Source organism: Watersipora subatra, chromosome 3 (assembly GCF_963576615.1).
Source record: "Watersipora subatra chromosome 3, tzWatSuba1.1, whole genome shotgun sequence".
Classification (NCBI taxonomy): domain Eukaryota; kingdom Metazoa; phylum Bryozoa; class Gymnolaemata; order Cheilostomatida; family Watersiporidae; genus Watersipora; species Watersipora subatra.
Genome location: NC_088710.1, coordinates 4,279,354 through 4,306,494, shown reverse-complemented (window position 1 = coordinate 4,306,494; position 27,141 = coordinate 4,279,354). Strand labels below are relative to the sequence as shown.

The following is a 27,141-nucleotide window of genomic DNA, read 5'->3' as shown; positions in this document are numbered from 1 at the left end:
ATCATCATACCGAGGTACATCAGTCTCGTTATAGTCAAACCTCGACGTTTGAAGTTACTCCATTCCGGTGTTTGCTTCCTATATCGAAATGTTTGCATGTTGGAGTAAATATTCTTATAAACGTATATTTTCTTTTGTTTCATTTGTTCCAGAGTCTAAAAACTATAATAAACACTTAAATAAGTTACATATGGTGTAAAAATAATCCCACAACCAAATGAGCGGATGCGAAGTTTGGGAGTTTTTATAATAAATGCGTGTGCACACAACTTACGAAAATTATTCATCAACAATGAGACGAACCCTTGTATTAAAATTTCATCAACAAATTTAACCATCGTTTTGTAGATTAGTTAAAGTATAATAACGATACAAAGTACATTTAGGCCTATTTAAATATGCTACCAAGTTTTTGTAAATTATCAAAATTCTCTAAAAACTTACCCATCTGATCGGATTATACACAAATAGACAGATTTATTAGGATGAAAAGCGTCACAAAACACTTGAAAAGCTTGGTTTAATAAAAGTTAAGACCGGAAATTGAAACGGCGGGCGACAGAGAATAGAACCATTAAGTCGTGCGCATTTCGCGAAAAAATAACGTGCACATTTCACCAGTCTATGGCATTGTCGACGGTTTCTGTCACTAACGTAGGAGTACTGAAATCGTTTCATCTTTGCCGATTTCAAAGTATCTGACTTTTTAGAAACAATCGAGTACTTTGGTATTCCAATGATATACAGACGTTTATATAATGACGTTTTGAAATGTAAACAAAATTGTGCATTGGTTTTATACTATTACTATTAGAGTTGCCCCGATTTCAATATCGGAATCGGTATCGGTGCCGATATGGGTGTTAAGTATCTGAATCGGTATCAGCCGATCTTTTCTTAAAAAATCGGAAACTTCAGATACTTTTTGCAGTTCAACTATTTAGCAGAAAACCGTATTTTAGCCTGCTGCACTAATCAAAAATCATCAGCTGCAAGTTCCTTACTTTCACCTAATGAATTCCAAGCCTGTCACACAATCTATTTCATGTCTATAGCCTGATAAACGTCAACACAGCTGAGGAATCTTTTGGCTTTAGACAGGACGTAATCAACAAGTGCGGTATTTCCCAATTACAGCGATATGATTTATTGCAGCCAATCACGAACAAGAGACCAATGATGGAAACAAGAATGCGTGCTTGCGGTGTAACATTTCTATGTACTAGCATTACGAAAGTAATTTGAGCAGTCCATGCATAAAGTTATTTACGTATCTCTCTTGATCCTGATGATATGATGTATCGTTTGCATCGCATAAAATAACCTGAGTGGCTTATCGGTATTTAGCCTGTCCTCCACCATCTGTTGCAAGTGAATCCTTCTTCAGTACGACTGGCTACATCGCTAGTGATGGAAGATAAGGACGTCACACTGAGATAATTGAACCACTAACGGTAATTTAGATAAACGTTTATTTGCTCTAAACTTGTACCGGTGCATCAGTTCGTTCAGCAGTAGAAGACAGACTTCATTATCACAGAGAAAGATGTACCACTAACAGTAACTACCATTATTAATAGCAGATTACAAGAAACATGGACTGTTTTGTTACTAGATGCACGGTATGTCAGTATGTGAATTTAATATACATGTATATCTTTTTCCATAAATACAAACAAATAAATGCATCAATATTTATATTTTCTTTGCATTATATTTGTGTAATAAAATTAAAAATTATCTATGCAACACAAAAGATCTGAATCGGTATCTGAATCGGATTATTTTTCAATAAGAATCGGTATATCGGATCGGTATCTGAATCGGCTGGTGAAGTTAGAATCGGGGCATCTCTAATTACTATACTAATAATATTGGTTATTCTAATAATATCAGTGCATTTTACTTCTAATATTGGCCAATATTGCATTTCTCTTATTGCTGGGGGAGAGATATAAACATATAATCTTTTCCTTTCATTATTGCTGTTTGTTGTATATAATAACACTTACACCCAGTACATTACAGCTACCATTGCAGTTATCCTATTGCACTGCAGTGCCATTTGACTGCTAATATTGCATTTCTCAACCAGCAGTACCCTTTCTTTTTTCCAATATCACTTTGGTCGTGGGCTGTATGACAGGGAATTTCTAGTGTATTATATGAAAATATGAAAAAACTAAATGTAGAAGTCTAAATTTCATGCAAAATCTAAAGTGTTAAGACAATGATGTTACCTTGGAGACCCCTGAACACCAGAGGAGGCTCGGCATTCTGTATATTTGGTGTTATAGTGTGGAGGACTGGACAAACACTAGCCATATTCTTGGTTTTAGACAACGATATTCCTTGTGATGGCTTTAGGTGTGCTTCCTTTATCTAGTTATGTAATACTCTTGTGTGTACTTCTTCAGACCCTGTTATGTAATACTGTGTTTCTGGGCCTGCTTCACAGGCCTGCCAGCATACTCTTATATATTATTATCTAGGCCTGCCTCACAGGCCTGCCACAACACATTTGGTGTTACATAATTATTATGTAAGTGGGCGGAGTAAAACCGTATATAAGGAGAAGGCACAGGCCAACTCATTGGGATTTTTCTTGTGAATTCGATGCGGTTAACACTGTATTGCACATGTGCTTATATATATATTAAATAGACTACATTTATTCTTACGAACTGACTACGTTTGATGCCTGCCTGGTTGGCTTAGTAAGGATCCTTCTGCCGGAACTGATCTGGCTTCAAGTACGAACTGCTTTGGGAGACACCTAAGGAAGGCTAGGGGTTGGCTGCGTTACGACCGGACCTGATCAGAAATGCGATAGCATTGGAGATCAGGCCCTCCAGTAAGCTAGCCGGGACCTAGACTAGCCAAGATAGGGTCTCAGAGAGCAGGCCGTGTTAGCATTCCAAGTGAGCCTGAACTGAGGGCAACCAGCCGCGGCCTGACCAGACCACTAGGTGTGCCAGGCAGGCCGACGAGGGGAAGGCCCAGTGTTCAGACTGCACCGCCTTGTTAGGAAAGTAAAGCTGGCTCAGCTACCGGGGCCAGACCTTTACAATACTATCTCTACTTGAAATTACAGTAGCTTAAATTAATTTCCCTTAGGCTATATATTTCATTATTTTTGCATTCTATTATTAGTGTTGCTATCTTTTTTACTGTTAGTTAACCAGTGCAATGTTTGAGAAGTTTTGTATATCATATGTTAAAATTACTTTGTACCATGCAAAACTTTTTCCAAATTTTACGTGTGTAAAGGTGATTATAAATGCTAGTGGAGGTTTGACTCTACCAGTATTGCAGCTGATCTGATAGTGTCCCATTATAACAAATACAGTGGAGCCTCGGTTCTTAAACATAATCCGTTCCAGGTGGTTGTTCAAAAGCCGAGTTGTTCTAGATCTGAAACAATTATTCCCATTAGAATTAATATGTGTAAATTTTAATCTGTCCAAGCCGAGAAAACAACTTTAGTAAAGTATTTTTTAAACATTTTACACCGCTAGAAATTCCCCTGCCATACAGCCCACGACCAAAGTGATATTGGAAAAAAGAAAGGGTACTGATGGTTGAGAAATGCAATATTAGCAGTCAAATGGCACTGCAGTGCAATAGGATAACTGCAATGGTAGCTGTAATGTACTGGGTGTTATTATATACAACAAACAGCAATAATGGAAGGAAAAGATTATATGTTTATATCTTTCCCCCGCAATAGGAGAAATGCAATATTAGAAGTAAAATGCACTGATATTATTAGAATAACCAATATTATTAATATAGTAATACAGTAATAATAGAAAACCAATGCACAATTTTGTTTACATTTCAAAACATCATAGCTAACAATATCAAGAAGTTGTGATATTTATATAGATTTAAAAAAAATCTATTTAACAAAACTATTTAGAAGAAATAATAACAGTAACATATTACCCAACATCGGTCACTAAATACTTCAATCTTGTAAATTCGAATGCTTATTCTTATAATTAAATCTTATAAAATCGAATAATTATTCTTGTAATTAAATATTGTAGTAATCTCATAAAAGTCCTTAAAAAAATATCATCGTCATTTCCTTTACTTTCACTGCTTTGGACATCAGCTGAAATACCAAAGTACTTATAAGTGTCCAAAATGTCAAGTACTTTAAAATCGGCAATAAAGAAACAAACTTTTCAGTACTTCTACGCTAATTACAGAAACCTTCGGCAATTAGACCATGCTATAGACCGGTCAAATGTGCACGTTTTTTTTTTGTGAAATGCACACGACTTAATGGTTCCATTCTCTGTCGCTCGGCGTTTCATTCGCTGATCTTAATTTTGATAAAAATAAGGCTTGCCAAGTTTTAAAAACAATTTCAGGCCGAATTAATCTGTCTATTTATGTATAATCCGATCAGATGGGTAAGATTTAGGAAATTTTCTACAAATAATAAAGACTTGGTAACATATTTAAATAGGTTTATATGTGTTTTGTATTGTCATTATACTTAAACGACTCTATTGAAAAATGGTTAAATCTGTTGATGAGATTTCGGTACAAGGATTTGCGACGGCCGTTGATGAATAATTTTCGTGAGTTGTGTGCACATATGCATTTATCATAAATCTCCCAAACAATCGCTTCGCTCGTGTTTGGTAGTGGGATAAACTGTACAGTATACTACATACCATAAATAAAAATGGGTAGATATAAACCTTGTGTATTTTTAATAAATCATTTTCTTTCTTTGATGATGAAAACAGAAAACAAAAAGTAAACATTTCGTATGCTCTTCTCTTAAAACATCGAAAACATTTTAGGTTATGATAAAATACCAAAAATTGCAGAAATTAATAATGAAACAGCAAATAATGCAACAGATCAGTTACATGAAAAATCGTGAGAAAAAAAAATATAAACAGCAATGGCACGGTTTCTTCACATATTTGAAGAAGAATTCTCTTCCAAATACAATTTAGGGTAGCTCGACTGGAGGAGTTGTCTCCCTAGCAAATTTCTTTGGTAGAAGGATGTCGTCCCAGATGGTTCCATTTTTTTGTAAAGGATTTATGAAACGTAACTTGCTTCTCCCTTTGACAACAAATGTTCCCATGCTGTTTCCGGAGCTGTTCCGAACGTTGACTTCTAATGCGCATGCTCCGGTTTGGTCAAGAACCGAATTTATGTTTCAGATTTGAGACGAACAATTCTCAATTTTTTGGTTGAAAACTGAATTGGTCGAGAACTGAAGCATTCGAGAACCGAGATTCCACTATACTTCAGTTCTCTTGAGTAACCAGACACCCCAGTAAAACTTGGAAGCAATAACCACTATCACCTTTTGACTAATGCTACTAATAACTACTACTAGCTTTACCACCTTCTGGCTAATAATAGTACCAGTTGCTAGAAACTAACAACTGCGCTCGCTATCCAAGTTATGACCTAGATTGGTTCTGACCAACCGGAGGTCAACATAGTCGTAGCTCAGACCATACCTGTTTGAGGTGTATAATAAGGACATACGATGCAAAGAGGAAATCCAATTCAAATGTTTCATTTGTGACCTCATCGTAAAATGTTCTCAGTATAGAAAAAACATCCAAATGCTATTCTTTGATTGTTTTACTGAATAATAAATTAATAATAATAACTTAATGGTGTAGAAGAAAAAAAGAAGATATATTACACAGGATTCTTATTAAACCCGAAAATAAAAATTACCACAAAGGTACAGAATATTAAAAATAAAAAATATGTGTGTAAAAAATTAAAATCCACTTTTAGGTTGCACGTAACCTACACTTTCTTCTTTTGTATAAATAAAAAAAGATCAAGCAATAGGTCTGACGAGACACGTTTCATCATGTTAGGCTTTGTTTCTAGCGACAGCATTTCTTTGCTTCAATGCGATTGCTGACTAAATTGTCTTTACTCTCTGAGGCCATGATAAGGGCGTAGCATAAATAATAATATAAACAATACTGACCTTCCAGTGGTAATGACTAGGTGCTTAGTGAGTAACACTCTGAACCTGCTGAATGTAGGTATAAGTACGAGTGAACTTAGTCGTGCAACTTGTAACTCAGATAGTTGCTATAGTACTAGGTTGCAGTTATTAACAGCTGTCGTTAGTAATAGTCATACAGAGTAAGCCAATTCATACTCTCACTGACCTCGTAATTCTGTGTTGTGCATGTGTATTTGTTTTGCTAGAGAATTCTACCTATGGTAGCAAAAGATGCTGAACCAATCATCAAAATGGGAATCTACACAGGACAAAAGAGAGACTTGGTCAAACTGTTAGCTGTGTAAGTAGTAGTGCTTCTTTTAAGTACAAAATCACTCAAAAAGAAAGAATTATCTAGAACAAAACTCGTTGACAAATATTTTCACGTGTTGCACATGTAATGCGATGTCTTGAGATGAAGATTTCAATTGATTAAACCAGTTTCAGTTTGCTAATCAGCCTTGAAGGAAGTGCCATACAAAAGTACTCAATACTGTAAACAATAATGGGTAGACAACTCCAAGTTATTGCGATTCGAAAACGGTGCATAACTTTTTTAAGGAGGTGATACCCGTAAATCTGTACATGTATGTTGAACATGCACACGAAAAATATAAAGACACAAATTCTTGCGCGCTTGCCTACCATTGTTTCATTTCCTAAGCACTCCTTGCCTTGGTTGTGGTTGCTGTTTTAAGAAGTAACAACGCCAAATGTGTCCAGAAAGTTCTCTGAATCAGCAAAGGGAATGTGTTCTGATTACGTAACCATGGAGGAGAGTTACAAGCTCTTCAACCCATAAAACAGATTTATTCCAGAAACTCTGTCTAATATAAAATATGTTTTATAAATGTTATATTAATACAATAACGACAACTTCATAAACAAAGATATTTTTGAAGACATGTTAGTGTGAAGAACCATTGTATCTCGCTTAGATTAAAGGTTGACTTGCAACAAAATTCACATTACAGTTATTTGATATGAAAAGATTCACCACGTCTTACTTTGTTGTGTGGTAGGTGCAAAATATGTGGAAAGGTCATTACAAGCTCTTAAAAGCTCAAAAACGAACAGAAAATCGCAGCCACACGAGACCGCCGTTGTGTGGATTCTCTTTCCAAAACGGCTCAAATGTGATGTAGTTGTGAGAGGTGGTTTCTGTTTACACTTTCATGCAACCTCATTCGTCGAAATATTTTCACAAATATATTTCACGCATTCAATAAAACCATGTCTATTTCTTACGCGTCTGTTTTATCCTCATCGTAATGCTGTCACTTTTCGCAGTGATATCCTATAACTTACCGTAAAAATTTGTTTAATTTTTTAGCCTTAGCTTGAAAAAGTACATATCATTGTCTGATAATCATGACGAGCCTGTTGGTCACTTGTGATAATCGAGAAGTGCTGCAGAAATTATTTGCGAAGTATTGGGTCACATGATCAGATTACGACTTGCCGATTAGACCAAACCGAAACAAAACTGTAAAGTAGCGAGCATCTATATTTGATACGGGGTCTTAGGTAAAACCCGAAGTGTTTGTCATAAACTAATGCTACGATAAGTTTTATATTGAGCTTTTTATTAGCCTTTCAATTCACGTGAGAACATCACGTGACAAGACAACAATCAAATTTCATGGTGACGTCATCGAAATAAAGAGATTCCAATCTACGGCGGCTTTTCGTTTTTGAGCTTGTAATCAAATTTTCACATATTCGGCACCTACAACACAGTAAGACATGGTGAATCTTTTGATACCAAATAACTGTAATGTGAATTTTATTGCAAGTCAACCTTTAAAGGTTTTGCTTCAGATCTGTTAAAAATGCATGTATATCTTTATATCCAGACATATTGCCGATAGACAAAACCCTCAGTCTCGAGAGCTGCTGGTGAAATCATTCGGAAGAGCAGACCAAACTCGGGTATTTGGTATTCTAGACCAGGTACAGTTCTACTCTTTTATATACATGTATAATACAGTCATACCTCAACATATGAGAAATTTGAGATACAAGGAAAATTCTGAGCAAATGTTTTTTGGAAATGTAAAACAAATTTTAGATACGAGCCGAGACAGTTCTCGATGCGGCCGACCGTGCGAGAGACAACTTACGAGAACAGTATCGCTCAGTCTTTCTTGTTTGAAAGTTCGTAGTTTGAAACGGTTTTAAAAATCTTAGCTAACAGTTAAGGTGAAGGCGAGGCAAAAAGAGCCAACCCGGCAGGAAAAAGGAAAAAGTTGAAATCGGAATTAAGTTTACTGTAATGTAAGATTAAAACCTATTTTTAAGTCTGCGTATTGTACACACTTTTATTAATAGTATGTCAAGTTTTTAGGTTAAATGTAAAGTTTATGTCATGTAGCACAAAACTCTAGCGTATCGAACGTGTTGCTGTCAAGTCTTTCTCACACCGCCGCTAGCTACTGTCTTGAAGGTAAGAACTTTATACAGTTCATGTTAAATTTTATTGTAGATCATAACCATTAGATGAGTACCGTAAAACTTCTATTTGAACCCCATGGCACTCCATTTTTCTGCTCTGCCCCTAAAGTGGCGGTCAAATAGGGTTGGCGTTCAAATAGAGGTTAGCAATTTATTTTTCATAAAGCTCATTAGAATCTATCAGAACAAGCGTGCTAAGAATTTATCATTCGTACAAATGATAAATTTTTAGCCGCATCCTTAAGCATGAAAAATTGAAACATTTTTTAAACAAAAATATTTGTATATTTTGCTTAGAAAGTCGCATTCTGATCGTTGTTTTTGATCTTTTGGCTGTTTAATAACTTCCACAACGTTTTTTGACCTAATAATCTTCTCCTGCAATGTTGAACTAGTCGATATTAGCCTGCATACAATTTTTTGAGCAGAAGAAGAAAACCTTGACGCATTGCATTTTGTGCAAATGATAAGTTTTTAGCTGCATCGCTAAGAGGAATTTTTAGTCTAAAACTAGTCGTTCATATGCTAGTCGTTCATATGCTAGTCGTTCATATGCTAGCCGTTCATATGCTAGTCGTTCATATGCTAGTCGTTCATATGCTAGTCGTTCATATGCTAGTCGTTCATATGCTAGTCGTTCATATGCTAGTCGTTCATATGCTAGTCGTTCATATGCTAGTCGTTCATATGCTAGTCGTTCATATGCTAGTCGTTCATATGCTAGTCGTTCATATGCTAGTCGTTCATATGCTAGTCGTTCATATGCTAGTCGTTCATATGCTAGTCGTTCATATGCTAGTCGTTCATATGCTAGTCGTTCATATGCTAGTCGTTCATATGCTAGTCGTTCATATGCTAGTCGTTCATATGCTAGTCGTTCATATGCTAGTCGTTCATATGCTAGTCGTTCATATGCTAGTCGTTCATATGCTAGTCGTTCATATGCTAGTCGTTTATATGCTAGTCGTTCATATGCTAGTCGTTCATATACTAGTCGTTCATATGCTAGTCGTTCATATACTAGTCGTTCATATACTAGTCGTTCATATGCTAGTCGTTCATATGCTAGTCGTTCATATGCTAGTCGTTCATATACTAGTCGTTCATATACTAGTCGTTCATATACAATGTACTAGTCGTGTCGTTTATATTTCACTGAGTCACTAATGTTTCTATGATGACACCTTGTTATGATAAACATTCTTTCTACATATCTATGGATGACGTTATACTCGTTATAGTCTAGTCTAGACCTATATATATCCTTGTTTTAAAACAGCTAGTGTGTACTCTCTGAGTGTGCTATTCAATAATTTCTAAACACCATAATCCTAACAGGTTATGGGCCCAGACATTACAGGCTGATTGACATACGTTTAAACTGAGAATGGCAGAGTTATCTGAAGAAAAGCAATCGCTAGACAAACTGACAGGAAACAATTATACTACATGGAAATTTAAATTTAGGCATATTTTAATGACTAAAAAGAAAATTAAAATGACTAGAAAGCCATTTCATGGTCAAACTGCTGTTAAAACTACTAAACCTCTTGAGTTAGTGCATACAGATGTATGTGGGCCTATGCAAATCAAGTCGTGTATTTTCGGGTAGTGTGTATTTTGTTTCGTTCATTGATGATTAGACTAGATACTCTTTTGTCTATTTTATAAAAGAGAAGGCTGAAGTTTTTGATAAGTTTAGGGAGTTTGAGGCGTATGTTACAGATCAAACAGGGCTGAAAATTTTCACACTACATAGTGATCGTGGTGGTGAGTACACATCAAATGAATTTGAACAATATTTAGTGTCAAAAGGTAAACATCATCAACTTACTGTAAGATATTCGCCAGAGCAGAACGGGGTGGCTGAACGATATAATCGTACTGTATGCGAGTCGGCTAGAGCTATAATTTTTCAGTCAAAACTGCCCAAGTCTTTTTGGGCCGAAGCTGTAGCTACACCTGTATATACTAGAAATCATTTACCTAACAAATCCACTTCAATAACTCCACATGAATGTTGGTTTGGACGAAAGCCAAACATTTGTCGTCTGCGAGTATTTGGGTGCGTAGTTTACAGTCATATTCCAGATCAGCTTAGACAGAAGTTTGATGTGAAAGCTGAAAACATGGTTTTTGTTGGCTATTCATCTAGATCAAAAGGCTATATGACTCAAAATCACACAATGTCGTGACAAGATGAGACAAAAGTCTTTGACGGAACAAAAGTAGGCTTAATAATAACAGGTTCAGTTGAGAAGACAACTCCGAAAATATCTGTAGAGGTATCTACGCCAATCGGCTCTGACAACCTAACTTTACTCGATCTTTGTAATAGCGACGATAATGGTGAGCTTTGTCGCTCTAGCCGCTCACATCAGCCGCCAGTCAGAATTGGCATCGATGAGTACAGCAACTCGAGTATTGAAACTAACTACAGAGCATGCATGGCTCACAGCATTATTGAACCACAAACGTTGTCTGAAGCCGCTAGTAGTCTGCAGTCAAAAGAATGGTTAGCTACTGCTAAAAGAGTGTATCAGTCTCTAGTTGCAAATGATACTTAAGAGCTTGTCAGTTTACCTCCCAAGCGTCGTGCCATTGGTTGTAAGTGGGTATTCAAGGCGAAATTTGACCATGAAGAAAATGTAGATCGATTTAAAGGACCTTATGTAGCTCGAGGGTTTTCACAGCATGCTAGAATAGACTATGACGAAACATACGCTCCAGTAATCAAGTACCCATCCCTTAGAGCAGGGGTAGGGTACCTATGGCTCTCGAGCCATATGTGGCTCTTTCAATGATTGCATCTGGCTCTTTGACAAACCAGTAGAAAAAATAATCCATAATTTTGCTGTTAATTTAATTATCATAATAATACAAATAACGCTGAAATTGCAGTAACAATAACCAAAATAAAAAATATCATCCAGTTAATAGAAATATATTTTCATTTGCAACTTTTTGATGGGGCCCACGCAGCAAAGAGTTTCTAGGGCTTTCTTTACTCGGCTCTGCGCTGGCTGCACAGAGACCGCGCAAGTCACTTTTAGATCACAAGGTAAACCCTTCAAATCAAAAGATGGCTAAAAAATTTGATATGTGAACTTATCGATTATGTGAACATTGTTGTTCGAAATAAATCCAATTTTCTTATACTCTAAAATTGCTCAAACATACTAAATTTGTTGATCTTCTTTTTCCATATTATGTTTTCGAGATTCAAATTATACATATGGCTCTCCTAGAACTAAATTTTGAAATATGTGGCTTTTTGGCTCTCTCAGTCAAAAAGGTTCCTGACCTCTGCCTTAGAGCCTTGCTGGCTTACGGTGTCAGTAACAATATGCATATGCATCAAATGGATGTAGTGACTGCATTTCTCAATGGTCACATAAATGAAGAGCTTTATATGATGTAGCCTGAAGACTTTACTAAACCCGGAACCGAAAACCTGGTGTGTCGTTAAAAAAGTCAATATATGGTCTCAAGCAAGTGCCTAGGTGGTGGAACTCTGTTCTTGATCAGTTCTTGAAACTGCAAGGTTTCAAGCAGTCAACCTCTGATCCGTGCATACATGTACAAAACAGTGATCAGACCAAAACAATCATTGCTGTGTACGTATGTCGATGACCTGATCATAATGGCTAGCACTGAATCTGCTGTACTACAAGGCAAAAGAGAAACTAGCCAACAGGTTTGAAATGAAAGACCAGGGTGAACTGCACTTTATTCTTGGCATGTCTATGAAGCAGGAAAAAGACAACCATTGCTTGAAAGTTAGTCAACCAGCATTCATAGAACAGATCCTTCACAGATTTGGCATGCAGAACTGCAACCTAGCGTCTACCCCAGCAGCTACTGATGTAAAACTCGTGAAGTCAGATAGAAGTAAATCAGTGGACTCAAAGCTCTATCAATCTCTAGTCGGTAGCCTTTTATATCTAGCAGTAGCTACTCGCCCAGATATTACATATTCAGCGGGAGTTCTGTCAAAATTCAACTCATGTCCTACAGTCACTCATCTTACTGCAGCGAAACATGTATTACGCTACCTAAAGGGAACTTCTGATCATGGACTTTACTACAGTAAAAACAATGACACCCTTGTAGGATATTCATATGCTAGTTGGGCTGATGACTGTAATGGTCGACATTCAACTACCGGAGTTGCTTTTCTGTACGCAGGCAATCTTATCACCTGGTTCAGCAAACGACAGAGTACAATTGCACTCTCTACTGCTGAATCGGAATACATAGCTCTATTTGGGGCTACAAAGGAAGCGGTGTGGCAATAGAGGCAGGCAGTGTTGCTACAAAGTACTGTCCAAGTGAAGTAATGCTAGCTGACATTTTAACAAAACCAATACCAAGACCACGCTTTGGAAAACTGCAAATTTTAGCCCTGAAATTGAAGTAACGTTAGCCTAATCACACTGTGATTTATGTGGGAGGGCTACAAGGAACAAGGAACTACTATTAGCCTGATACAGTTATTAATAATTCTATGGTGTTGCTTTCAAAGTTATAACAACAAAAAAACGAAAACCTTTAGAGTGGAAAGCAGACTTCGATACGAACAGAAACAACGAAACAATTAATTGTTATTGATACCACCGAGTCATCATTAGTCTGATTTTCTGTACACTTTTCTACTGATCACTTATTATTATAGGTTTGTGAAGACCAAAAAATGTCAAAGTGGTGGTCAAATGGAGGTGGCGTTCAATTAAAGGGTGGTGCTTTATTTTTCAACCCTTTACATAGAATGGTGGCCAAATAGAGATGGCATTCAAATAAAGGTGGTGTTCAATTAGAGGTTTTACGGTGTTTATTACTTAGTTGGCGTAGGTAGTCAATTACAACAATTAAAAGCTCATTTTCCATTGTAGTGTCCTGATTTAGGTAGGTTTTTCAGATTATGGGAACGGATTAATTTATATTCAGTACTACTCGTACCGCTATGAAATATACCTCTATGAGAGCATGTTCATCTGTACTGTGAAATCTTTTGATTCTTTTCTAAGAACATTACGATGGAGTCTAATCATGAATACCTGGTGAATCATTACAACCCTCTTAAAATCTAGTTCCACAGTTTGGATGGTCTGTAGAACCGAAGTCCAGAAATTCATATTGTTTAATGAGTTGCTTTGATATCATACCTATGCATTCTGTATGACTTTTCATTTGTGGTAAAACACCACAGGCATTTTCTCCAGCAACCATAGCCATATTTGTTTATGACAAGCTAAGACAAGTTAGGGTGCTTGAGAGTGATTCCATATTGTCCATATATACTGACCTTTGTCTAATTCACTAGTTGGCATCTTTTAGCTAGCAACTTCCTACTAGACATTAATTCATATGAATCACTCTCTGATAACTTCTCTTATCATTGTACATGTATTTCAGTTTTGCTGTTGCAATAGGTCTGTCATTATCACCCTAATGCTTTTATCATTTTGTAATCACTCTAGTGAGGTCACGCTTTACAATCACAATTTCAATTGCAATCTATTGGTTTGGTTTTATCTAGTTGAGAAAAAACAACTCCAAACAAAATCTTAATTTTTTAAATACATGTGCAGCAACATGTTAAGTATAATACACACCAAATTTCACCTGTTCAGTAAAAGAAGTACATATACATTTAACTAAATACAGAACTAGTAATTGGTGAAGCCTGTGGTCCCAAATCAGCTAGCCTCGGAAAAGCAACCAATAAAATGGTGAAACTTTTGGTCTGCCGTCGTTAACATAACCTTTGTAGTTACCCTATGTACACATTTTGTAAAATATTATGCCCAGCATGAGTATATACAAGTTTGTTGTCATCTACATTTTCAGGCGGGGCCATTCCAAGGGCCCCCTCCTATTACTTCTGCTATGGGACCTGGAGCCACCGTAGTAACGCCAAATGTCATGGTCACACACCCAGCAGGAAGTCACTACCATCAGGATCCCATCTCATATGTTGCCCAGAATGCTGGCACAGCTCTATTTGGAGGCATAATTACTGCAGTAAGATGGTTTTATGCATAAACCTTTTACGTATATCGCTTTGTGTGGTTCCAGTTGTCTATTGAACATCTATAATGTGATCGCTATAAACCAGTATTTGTGAAGCAAAAGATGAACTAGTAGACTCCTGTAATAGCAAATATAATAGTCACAGTAAAACGACTATAAGTAGGTTATATTTAACCTACATGTACACTGTCCGCAATGCAGACGGATTATGTCCTAATCTTGACTATAATAAGAGTGGTGTCCGTCGCTGAAACTACCCTAAGAGGTTAAAAGAATTAAAGGTTAAAGGTTAAAACTAAAAGGTCAAAGCAAAGAGGAACTTAACTCGGATGTCTGGCTTTGCAGCTAGGCTCACTACCAACTGCGCCACTAAACCATCTTGTAGCATCAAAGAATAATTGTGCACATAATTATTACACATGATGATCTCTCACAGCATACGAACTTGCCAGCATACTAGTTGCTATAGTATTTACTATAATAAGAGCCGTGTCGTCTAAGTCTCCGAAGCCACACTAAAAGCATCAGGAAAAAATATTCCCCTGCACAGGAACGAAACCCGGATATTCAGCTTCCTAGTCAAGTACGCTACCATCTGCCTTAATCGACCATCTTGCTGCAACACAAATTAATTGTGCGCATGGTATGCATGATGATCTCTCACAACGAACGTTACTGCTAGAATAATAATACTTTATAATAGTTCAATTAAATCTCTTTCTGTCAGAAGTTATTAGAAATGTAACTCCTTATGGCAGATCTCTATTCACAACCACACAATGTTTACAACCTCTCTTATAGAATACAATGTTTTTCATTATTTATGACTGCTTTTTAAATCGAGTGAGGGTGAGAACTTGCTGAGATTGGATATTTTAGGAAAAAATGATATTTCAAAGATTTTTTGTAAAATTTATTAATCAAGTTAAAAATCTAAAATCTTAAAATAAAGAGACCTTAAGATAAAGTTCATTTGGTGTTATCGATGCACTTTATTGAATCCTTGCATTTACTTATTATGCAACACTATTCTACGTATTTCAAGTAATCCGTAAAGGGTGCTATCATTAGCAATAACATAGCGTTTAAAAATGGGTTTTTGCTGTTACGGTTTTTCAACTTTTAATGCAGAATGTTCCAGAAGTAAGGCCAGGAGTTCAGACAACAGTTGCGTATCAAGCCGGTCCACCACAACCACAGTTTGGTTATCCTCAAAGCAACCAGCCTTTCCAGATGCCACAGCCACCAGCAAGATTTGGTCAGCCAGGGATACAAGGTCCACCTGTGACATCTGCTCAACCTTCTCTTTATCCTGCTGTTCCATTTGATGGTCAATACTTCCTGCCTGTCATTGCTGTTCCATTTGATGGTCAGTACTTCCTCCCTGTCATTGCTGTTCCATTTGATGGTCAGTACTTCCTCCCTGTCATTGCTGTTCCATTTGATGGTCAGTACTTCCTCCCTGTCATTGCTGCTCCATTTGATGGTCAGTACTTTCTGGTGAAGTTTATAAACAATCTATTTCAGCAGCCATTCACAGGGCGTTGTCAATTTCGCAGCCAATTTCAGATTACCGCAGCTTAATCAAGTCAATGTCATTTGTCATCCTTTAACAACAAACGACCCAATCCCATGGGCTGTAGAGCCAAAAGTCTGACATCACTGTTACAACTGATAATCAATAATATGGTAACATAATATATGATAATAGTATGTGGGATAATGTATATAATAATATAATAATATAACATAATATATGATAATAATATGTGGATCAATCAGTGAACATGATCAAACATTTAATTTATGATATTGCATTTTAGTTTTACTTGATACAAAAATCAACACCGCTTTTCATTATTTCAATTGTATTATCCTTTCTGTCGCTTTTCTATTTTACAACACCCGAGGAATGAAAAGTAATTAAATCAGAAAATCATATTGAGACCCCTTCCCATCAGTAATAAGTTAAAAACATAACTGTTTTCAGTTTAAAGATGTGGTTGCGTCAAATTTGAGTTGATCTTAAAAGAAAGCATTTTTTTCTCTATCAATTGATATGTTGTTTGTTGTGTTAGGCAATCTCATTGCCAAGATATTTGAAGATTAAAATCGAAAGGATCTGATCGCGGTAAAAACGCTCAGGCCAAAAAACCATGCCCAGACTTGCCCAAAATGATGTCACGCGTGATTTATCTGTCAATATATCTCATATTCACATCGGCTATTTGCGATAAAAGTCTAGTCCTACGCGGCTCTATTGGCATATATTTTATTTTGTATTTGCTAATGTTGGTTGGAATAAAATTTTAAACCCCACTACAGATACATTATTATTATGAATGTTTCAAAGGCCTCAAATAACGAAAATTGAAAATTTGTCTTAGTCACTTTCTCCAAATGCTGTGTAAACATTTGAGTACCGACTACCAACTCTACCGGTCTACGGTAATTCTGTCAAGCAAACTATGTAGAATAAGGTCTTTGTATCAGCACAGTTCCGCCGCTACCCACACTAACGATATACAGCCTCCCAAAAGCCCCGCCCACATCATGTCCGTCGCCTATCCTTGGGGCGGGGCTGTATATCATTGCCCACACTGAAAACTAGTTTCTTACTACCGTAAGTAAAATAAGCAAGCTGCGTCTTTGAAAAGAATATACATAAGGATAGAGTTTTAAGGATGAGAAGTCTGCTGCAAACTGGATTTGAACTCACATTCTCCAGTTCTGCGGACATCCATATACCGTATCCAATTTACTACAATATTCTGCAAATCATGTTTTGCATTATCTTCAACAATATAATTTTATTATATAATTTTTACAAGCAAAAAGATTTTCATCTCGGCATAAAGCTTTTATTGAAAATATTCATCAAGTCGTGGTCGCTCACGTAGTTTTAGCTGATACAATAAGACAAATTCATCTACTGCAACAAACTCAAACAAAACATCATGGTATATGCAGCACACATTCAAGTCTCTCTTTCCCCTTTATGGCAGTTTCTACACTGACAAAGCTGCTTCGGCTGGTGGGACGACATAAACATCCTGAAATCAGTAAAACAAATGCAATAAATATATGTCATTCATAGATATGTCATTCTAAAAGCTTTCAAAGCTTACTGAAAGCTTTCAAATTGGGGTTTAGATAGAATGTGAGTGTAATTTTAAAAACGAATAAATGTTTAACAAAGGCACAATACGCCAAGCCAATGATTCGAAGCTTTGGTTCTGGAAGTTAAAGATTTGTATTGATCAATCGATTTTCTTCACTTTCTACAAGTGAAAAGTGAACATCTAAAGTCAAATCATAAATCTAATTTACTAGAAAAAACTGCCACAAAAAATTTGAAGCAAATGTAGCTAGGTGAACCGATAAAAAAATATAAAACGATGATTAGTGATAGCAAAAAGTTATAATTTTATTAATTAGTACATGTATTAATGAGTACTAAAATATTACCTTTAGTATATTCATCAATCTAAGCCATTGTATTGCTAGATGCTAAAGATTAAAAAGAAGCCGTCAACAACTCACTGTACATATGTATCTCGCACGCACAGGAAATTACATTTTAGCCTCAAACAGGGAAATATAATCTGAATGTAAACTCAACAGGAAACTCCAAAGGAGACTCAAAGTAAAAGATAAATTTACCTCCATTCGCCGATCTTCTTCCGTAGAACTTTAACTACCTGATGCCAAGAAAACTCGGAGTCACCTTCGCAGTAACTTTACAGCAATTTTTACAATTATGTTGTCCGCCAATAAAACGTGTCGATCGAGTAATTCATTAAAGTAACGTTGTTAATTAATTTAGTAAATATTGATGTCCATGCGATTTAATAATAGAGTAAAATCCCTAAATTTGAGATCACAGACAACACGTTTTACGAGTGATAACATTTATTACGGCCTATATAAAAATTTCGCGCTGATGATTGGCTAAGGAAGCGACCTCATATTTATCGCTCGTGGTTTCTTTTCAGATGTATTGCTTGTGACGTCACGAAAGAAGCACCCGCTGGAACGTGAGCTTTTTAAAAGAGGGCTCCATTCAAACGCATATATCTCTGGACAGGGTTGGTCTACAAAGACAAAAATGACATCAAATTGGAGCTGATGTTTTAGCCTTTTGTGGGTCTTAATTTCATTAAATCGAATTTCTTGACGCAACCACATCTTTAACAATGGGCGATCCAAGCGTCATTTATGCTGGAATAGATTGTTTATAAACTTCACCATACTTCCTCCCTGTCGCTGCTGTTCTATTTGATGGTCAGCACTTCCTCTCTGTCATTGCTGTTCCATTTGAGGGTCAGTACTCCCTCCCTGTCAATGCTGTTCCAGTTGATGGTCAGTACTTCCTCTCTCTCTCTCATTGCTGTTCTAGCTGTTGGTCACTACTCTCTCCCAGTCATTGCTGTTACAGTTGATGGTCAGTACCATAGAGTTATCTCCCCCTAGAGTGATAACTATACGAGCGTTTCCGGTGCCAACAAGGAGCGTTTAGGCCACGCCTCTTTTTTGTGCTAGTCAGTCGTAGTGATTGACTAGATCAATAACATCAGCCATGAGAAGGGTTAAACAAGGATCATGAATTCCATTTGAGATAGTAATTAATGCTCATATTAAAGAAATGATGATTATAGTTTATTACTCTAATATATGCTTATTATTTAAAGCAATTCAATACCTACCAGAGATTGTTAAACATATTATGGAAATGTTTACTTTTTCATTTCCATAAACATAAATATTTCCATAATTTTAGGGAAATGGATATGGAAATTTTATTTTACAAGTATGGAAATGGTATGAAAATGGAAATAATATGGAAATGAATTATGGAAATGCTATGGAAATGGAAATAATATGGAAATGAATTATGGAAATGGAATTAATATGGAAATGAATTATGGAAATGGAAATAATATGGAAATGGAAATACTATGGAAATGAAGTAGGGAAATGGAATTAATATGGAAATGAATTATGGAAATGGAAATAATATGGAAATGGAAATACTATGGAAATGAAGTAGGGAAATGGAATTAATATGAAAATGAATTATGGAAATGGAAATAATATGGAAATGGAAATAATATGGAAATGAATTATGGAAATGGAATTAATATGGAAATGAATTGTGGAAATGGAAATAATATGGAAATGGAAATAATATGGAAATGGAAATAATATGGAAATGGAATTAATATGGAAATGAATTATGGAAATGGAAATAATATGGAAATGGAAATGGAAATAATATGGAAATGAATTATAATCCCTGATACCTGCATGACTTGCCAAGGCACTGAATAGATAGTGAGTGAAAGTGAAGGTAATGCAAGCAGTTACTCATAGATAACATACATAGTCATACTGGGGTTGTATTACATTGGTGTGATGGGAAGCTAATCAACTGCCATCAACTATGAGCTGTACTACCCGGTGTTGCCCGAGTAATAAAAAAGTATTTGGACAGAAAATTTAATTTTATATAACATTTACTATTCTAACTTTTAAACTTCATATCATAAGAAAATATTTTTAAGCAATTTAAATGAATTAAGAGGAAAAAGAAAACAACTCTAAAGGTTTGCAAGCTTTTTCAAACAACTACAACTTTTAAATTTCATATCATGAAAGAAGTGTTTTGTTGAAATAAATTAGGAAAAAAAATAAAACTAAATGTGTTTAAATGTAAAATAATTAGCAAGTAATGCTAATTATAATCTGTTTAGCTATGATTACAATAAAAAATTATTGTAATCATAGCTAATTTTTATTACTTTATTTAATAAATAAAGTAATAAAAAGTCTATTTTATTTTTAAATAATTATAATTTAGTATAATTAAGTATAATTTATTTTTATCTAACATATAACAACATTTGCCACTCTAACTTTCAAACTTTTTGCTTGCTTACATCAAGCAAAGATGTCCACTAACTAGTGGACATCTTTGCTTCAAGCTAGTCTATGTATCACTATGTTTCCATGGTGCGCAGTACTGCGAAGCAGCCCCCCTCCGAAGTCGAGGGGATTGTACGTTTCTATGCTGCGCAGTGGTTTTCAGAATTTCAGCAAATTAGCCAGAGAAGAGAAATTGTATAAATCGAATCGCCTGATGGAGAAATAGAATCGATCACGGATACCGAACGTCATAAACGGTCTTTTTATGATTCTGTCGTCATTATACTTTTATTTACAATACACATTCACAAGGTTTTACAAACCTTAACACACTTTTTACAAAGTAATATATTTTTAATAAGTATTTTTAAGTAATATTATTTATACGTTAATTTAGGACTTGCCACCTATTTTTCGAAATGTGTTGGCATCGATAACAAAGTCCAGGAAACTAATCACCTCATCATCCTCGTGAATGCAGACCATAATTAAACTTAAGTGAAAGAAGATCGGAAGAATAAAAAAAACAAGATTAGCGGGACAACCTTTGTACTAGTTTATGGCCTTCGAAGAATCTGTATCCACGGCATGAGAGCTATGCGCAGCCACTGCGCAGTCGCTGTTTCTTTGCTTCGAATTTGCACTGGCTTCGCACTGATCAGTGCGCAGTGATTTCAGTGCGAAGACGCCGTTTCCATGATTCGGAGATAGCGCAACTCCGAAGCACTGCGCATCATGGAAACATAGTGTATTTGATTGATATGTATTGAAATCTAAGATTACATCCAAGGGCTGTTTGTGAACTGAGGTGATAATGAATCACTCTATCACCATACAATGTCAATACTTTCAGTTGATGGCAGTCGATTAGCTTCCCATCACACCAATGTAATACAACCCCAGTATGACTATCTATCTTATCTATGAATAACCAATGATATACAGCCCCTCATGTTTGGGGGCTTTATATCATTGGAGTAACTGATTGCATTAACTCACTTACTTAACACCATCTATTCAGTGCCTTTTCAATGCATGTAGGTATTGAATTGCTTTAAATAATAAGCATATATTAGAGTAATAAACTATAATCATCATTTCTTTAATATGAGCAATAATTACTCTCTTAACTGGAAATTCATGATCATTCTCATGGCTGACGTTATTGTTCTGTCGATCACTACGATTGACTAGCACAAAAAAGGGGCGTGGCCTAAACGCTCCTTGTTGGCACCGGAAACGCTCGTGTTGTTGAATGCACAGTTATCACTCTAGGGGGAGATAACTCTATGGTCAGTACTTCCTAATCGTCATTGCTGTTCCATTTGATAGCCAGTACTCCCTCCCAGTCATTGCTGTTCCAGTTGAATGTCAGACTTCTAATAACTTTTGCTGTTGTTTATTGATATAGGTATGTAGATCTGTGATGAGACTGCAACCAAGATTGAAAACTTTTGAAAGCTTGAAAGTTTTGAAAAGCAGAAGTTTATTATCCTTATCTTAGTGCAGTGTCGCAGGGTTATGATTTACCTGAATTATCAAATTTGTATGTAGGAAACCATGCTAGCGCACCACCACCCGCATATTCGCTTGTTGACCCACAAAGCTATCCACCTGCAGGTGCCAACCAATACCCTCCTCAGAATAATATCGTGTGAGTATAGATTTTGATGTTAAGCAGAGTAGTAATTGTGGAGACCGGTTAACAGACCTTCAAGAGAAAACATCAGTTGTAACTGTATTGATGCCTTCCTGTATTTGCTGTAGCTGCACGGCATGACTGTTCTGTAGCTTCACAGTGTATGTTCTGTAGCTGTACATCATGTGTTCTGTAGCTGTACGTTGTATGTTCTGTAACATTACAGCATTTGTTCTGCAGCTGTACAGTGCATGTACTGTAACTTGTGTGTGCGTGCGAGCGTGCATGCGCGCGCGTGTGTATGGTCTGTAGCTGTACAGTGCACACTTTAGAACATTGCAGAATATGCTTCATAGCTGTACAGTGTTTGTACTAAGTCAAACTCTGAGTGATCATTAATCACAGTAAAGACATGATGCAGCAAGCTGATGATTAGATATATGTGTTAACTTTAATTATGATTAGTGTTACAAAGGAGTTGTCTGCTCTTAACCAAGGCTTCAAGTACAGCTTTTGAAATTTTTGCTTTGAGAAACCAGCGCTGCAATACTTTTTAATATATGTTATGTAAAACATATTCACCCTATATTGTTTGTGTATTGAAGCTCGATGTCACCATCAGAATACAAATAGAGGCGTTTGAACTCGTAAGATGTTTACTAAAAGCTATGATTAACTCCTGGGGTTAGAATTATTTTTGTTGAAAATACAACCTTCTATATTTGATAAGACGTTTTAAGATTTTAGGGTTTATTTGATCTGCCTTTGATTCGCTTTATTTTATGACACTGTGAATGTAGATATAATCTACACCTAGATTTATTTGTCTATTTGTATTGTGTTAGCATAAACTGAAAAATACAACTCCAATTTTTTATGATACAGGTACCCTCCAGCTGGTGCTCCACAAAATCAAGAGTTGCATGCAAAGACGCCTTTAGCCTGACAAGTTGGCAACTGCAATTATCAACAAATTGCCATAGCTGACAAGTATTGCTACTGCCACTATAACAAACATAACGATTCGTCATACAAGCAACAATCATTTTAAGTACCAATTTTCTGTTGTCTTCCAAATCTTCACTATTGTGGTTTATATACCCGACATTGGTTCCAGAGTTTTTATGAATACTGTATCAACTTTATCTTTTATAATATAATTATTTTATATAAAATTCTTTATATTTTCGATAGCTATTATACAAATTGATATTATTACCTTGAGTCCAGATTACCAACTTACATTTTCAAGAATGAATAAGATGCAATTCATACATCACTAGAATGTTCTAATTAAAATAATGGACTTGCTTGCTCATGTAACATGGCAACACAACTCTTAAGAAGAAAGCTGTCCTCTTCATCATATGCATTTTTAGTTGGTAAAATATATACAAAACCATCATGAAAGAAACTACCTATAGTATGAATACACAGTAAAACTAAGTCTTTTCTGAGTTGTTACGAGAGTTTCTATAAATATATGTCAGCATCTAGTCGAGTCTTGTCTAGTCTTAATCCAGTTCTGAATATATTTCAAATTTTTTATAGGTCCTTCACATCTGTTTCTAAGGATACTTATTTGAAATTGAATTTGTGTATTTAACCCCTTTCTTAGTATCATTACTTGCATTATAAATAAGCTTGGAATGTTTAACCTGGTTTCTTTAAAGGTTGACTTGCAACAAAATTCACAATACAGTTATTTAATATCAAAAGATTCACCATGTCTTACTCTGTTGTGTTGTAGGTGCAAAATATGTGGGAATGTGATTACAAGCTCTTAAAAGCTAAAAAACGAACAGCTAATCGCACCCACAAAGACCGCCGTAGTTTGGATTCTCTTTCCAAAACGGCTCAAATGTGACGTAGTTGTGGTAGATGGTTTCTGTTTACACTTTCATGCAACCTTATTCGTCAAAATATTTTCACAAATACACTGCAATAAAACCATGTCTATTGTTTTTATGCGTCTGTTTTACCGTCATTGTAATGCTGTCACTTTTAGCAGTAATATCTTATAACTTACTGTTAAAGTTCATTTAATTTTTTAACCTTACCTCGAAGGAGTACATATCATTGTCTGATAATCATAACCAGCCTGTTGGTCACCTGTGATAATCGAAAAGGGCTGCAAAAATTATTTGCGAAGTACTGGGTCACATGATCAGATTACGACTTGACGATTAGATCAAGCCGAAACAAAACTGTAAAGTAGCGAACATCTATATTTGATACAGGGTCTTCGGTAAAACCCAAAGTGTTTGTCATAAACTTTCCGAAGCTTTATATTGAGCTTTTTATTGGCTTTTTAATTCACGTGAGAACATCACGTGATAAGACAATACCAAACTGTAATGACTACGTCAGAGAAATAAACAGATTCCAATCTACGGCGGCTTTTCGTTTTTGAGCTTGTAATCACATTTCCACATATTTGGCACCTACAACACAACAGAGTGAGACAGGGTGAATCTTTTGATACCAAATAACTGTAATGTGAATTTTGTTGCAAGTCAACCTTTAACATCTTTATAAATGAAATACTAAATATGTCATAAGGAAGCAATTTAGAGTGCTGGCGTTGTGTAACAGTTATGGCTATTAAAGCAATATTTTATTATACTTATATCTACCTTATACTTATTGAAGAGTTTTGTTTACAGGCTTCAAAGTAGAAATCTGACAACTTGATGCAAGAATAGTTCGTCAATGTTTCAGATGTTCTTAGCTCTTAATTAATAATAGTTGGCCCTGTCTGGTATTAACCATTGCATATTCTCACATCTAAGTATCTGATCCTTGATAGAGATCCTAAGAACTAAGATGTATAGAGACAATCTGTTCTCAATGGCCATACGCTGATGACCTGAAGTTCAGTTAGTCATAAGTTCACAACTGACAATTATGTAAAGTGCTTTGGGAGGTGATTATCAATTCTTTTCACATAACAAATAAAAAAGAGGAAGGTTGTAATTTTAAATACAGTTATATAATAAAGCAGTTGTTCTTATGCTGCATCATGCCCCTGTCCATGCAATGTTTTGTTACCTTGACCTTAGCCTTCAGACCAGAGTTTGTAGCAGCGGGTGAATACTGCTGGTTGATACAACTTCATAGAGTAGTTATTGGCACTGCTGGTCAACATGACTTCATAGAGTAGTCATTGGCACTGCTGGTTGACATGACTTCATAGAGTAGTTATTGGCACTGCTGGTTGACATGACTTCATAGAGCAGTTATTGGCACTGCTGGTTGACATGACTTCATAGAGCAGTTATTAGCACTGCTGGTCGACATGACTTTATAGAGTAGTTATTAGCACTGCTGGTCAACACTACTTCATACATGTAGAGTAGTTATTAGCACTGCTGGTTGATATGACTTCATAGAGTAGTTATTAGCACTGCTGGTTAACATGACTTCATAGAGTAGTTATTAGCACTGCTGGTTGATACGACTTCATAGAGCAGTTATTAACACTGCTGGTTGACATGACTTCATAGAGTAGTTATTGGCACTGCTGGTCAACATGACTTCATAGAGTAGTTATTGGTACTGCTGGTCAACATGACTTCATAGAGTAGTTATTGGTACTGCTGGTCAACATGACTTCATAGAATAGTTATTAGCACTGCTGGTTGACATGACTTCATAGAGTAGTTATTGGCACTGCTGGTCAACATGACTTCATAGAGTAGTTATTGCTACTGCTGGTCAACATGACTTCATAGAGTAGTTAATGGTACTGCTGGTCAACCTGACTTCATAGAATAGTTATTAGCACTGCTGGTTGGCATGACTTCATAGAATAGTTATTAGCACTGCTGGTCAACACAACTTCATAGAGTAGTTATTAGCACTGCTGGTTGATATGACTTCATAGAGTAGTTAATGGTACTGCTGGTCAACCTGACTTCATAGAATAGTTATTAGCACTGCTGGTTGATACGACTTCATAGAGCAGTTATTAACACTGCTGGTTGACATGACTTCATAGAGTAGTTATTGGCACTGCTGGTCAACATGACTTCATAGAGTAGTTATTGGTACTGCTGGTCAACATGACTTCATAGAGTAGTTATTGGTACTGCTGGTCAACATGACTTCATAGAATAGTTATTAGCACTGCTGGTTGACATGACTTCATAGAGTAGTTATTGGCACTGCTGGTCAACATGACTTCATAGAGTAGTTATTGGTACTGCTGGTCAACATGACTTCATAGAATAGTTATTAGCACTGCTGGTTGACATGACTTCATAGAGTAGTTATTGGCACTGCTGGTCAACATGACTTCATAGAGTAGTTATTGGTACTGCTGGTTGATACGACTTCATAGAGCAGTTATTAACACTGCTGGTTGACATGACTTCATAGAGTAGTTATTGGCACTGCTGGTCAACATGACTTCATAGAGTAGTTATTGGTACTGCTGGTCAACATGACTTCATAGAGTAGTTATTGGTACTGCTGGTCAACATGACTTCATAGAATAGTTATTAGCACTGCTGGTTGACATGACTTCATAGAGTAGTTATTGGCACTGTTGGTCGACATGACTTTATAGAGTAGTTATTGGCACTGCTGGTTGACATGACTTCATAAAATAGTTATTAGCACTACTGGTCAACACAACTTCATAGAGTAGTTATTAGCACTGCTGGTTGATATGACTTCATAGAGTAGTTATTGGCACTGCTGGTCAACACGACTTCATAAAGTAGTTATTAGCACTGCTGGTTAACATGACTTCATAGAGTAGTTATTGACACTGTTGGTCGACATGACTTCATAGAGTAGTTATTTGCATTACTGGTCGACACGACTTCATAGAGTAGTTATTGGCACTGTTGGTCGACATGACTTTATAGAGTAGTTATTGGCACTGCTGGTCGACATGACTTTATAGAGTAGTTATTGGCACTGCTGGTCAACACGACTTCATAAAGGAGTTATTAGCACTGCTGGTTAACATGACTTCATAGAGTAGTTATTGGCACTGCTGGTCAACATGACTTCATAGAGTAGTTATTGGCACTGCTGGTTGACATGACTTCATAGAGTAGTTATTGGC

At 36.1% G+C, this 27,141-nt stretch overlaps 1 protein-coding gene across 1 annotated transcript in view; it reads left to right on the top strand.

The window, feature by feature from the left end:
• The window catches only part of LOC137390142 (uncharacterized), a 28,780-nt gene extending 5,098 nt beyond the window's left edge, over positions 1 to 23,682 (top strand). The window contains exons 4-9 of the mRNA XM_068076414.1: positions 6,220 to 6,314; positions 7,870 to 7,966; positions 14,318 to 14,491; positions 15,632 to 15,869; positions 21,980 to 22,079; positions 22,950 to 23,682. Of these exons, the coding sequence (XP_067932515.1) occupies positions 6,220 to 6,314; positions 7,870 to 7,966; positions 14,318 to 14,491; positions 15,632 to 15,869; positions 21,980 to 22,079; positions 22,950 to 23,010 (765 nt within the window). The 3' untranslated portion in view covers positions 23,011 to 23,682. The remainder of the gene's footprint in view (positions 1 to 6,219; positions 6,315 to 7,869; positions 7,967 to 14,317; positions 14,492 to 15,631; positions 15,870 to 21,979; positions 22,080 to 22,949) is intronic.
• The last annotated feature ends 3,459 nt before the right edge of the window (positions 23,683 to 27,141 follow it).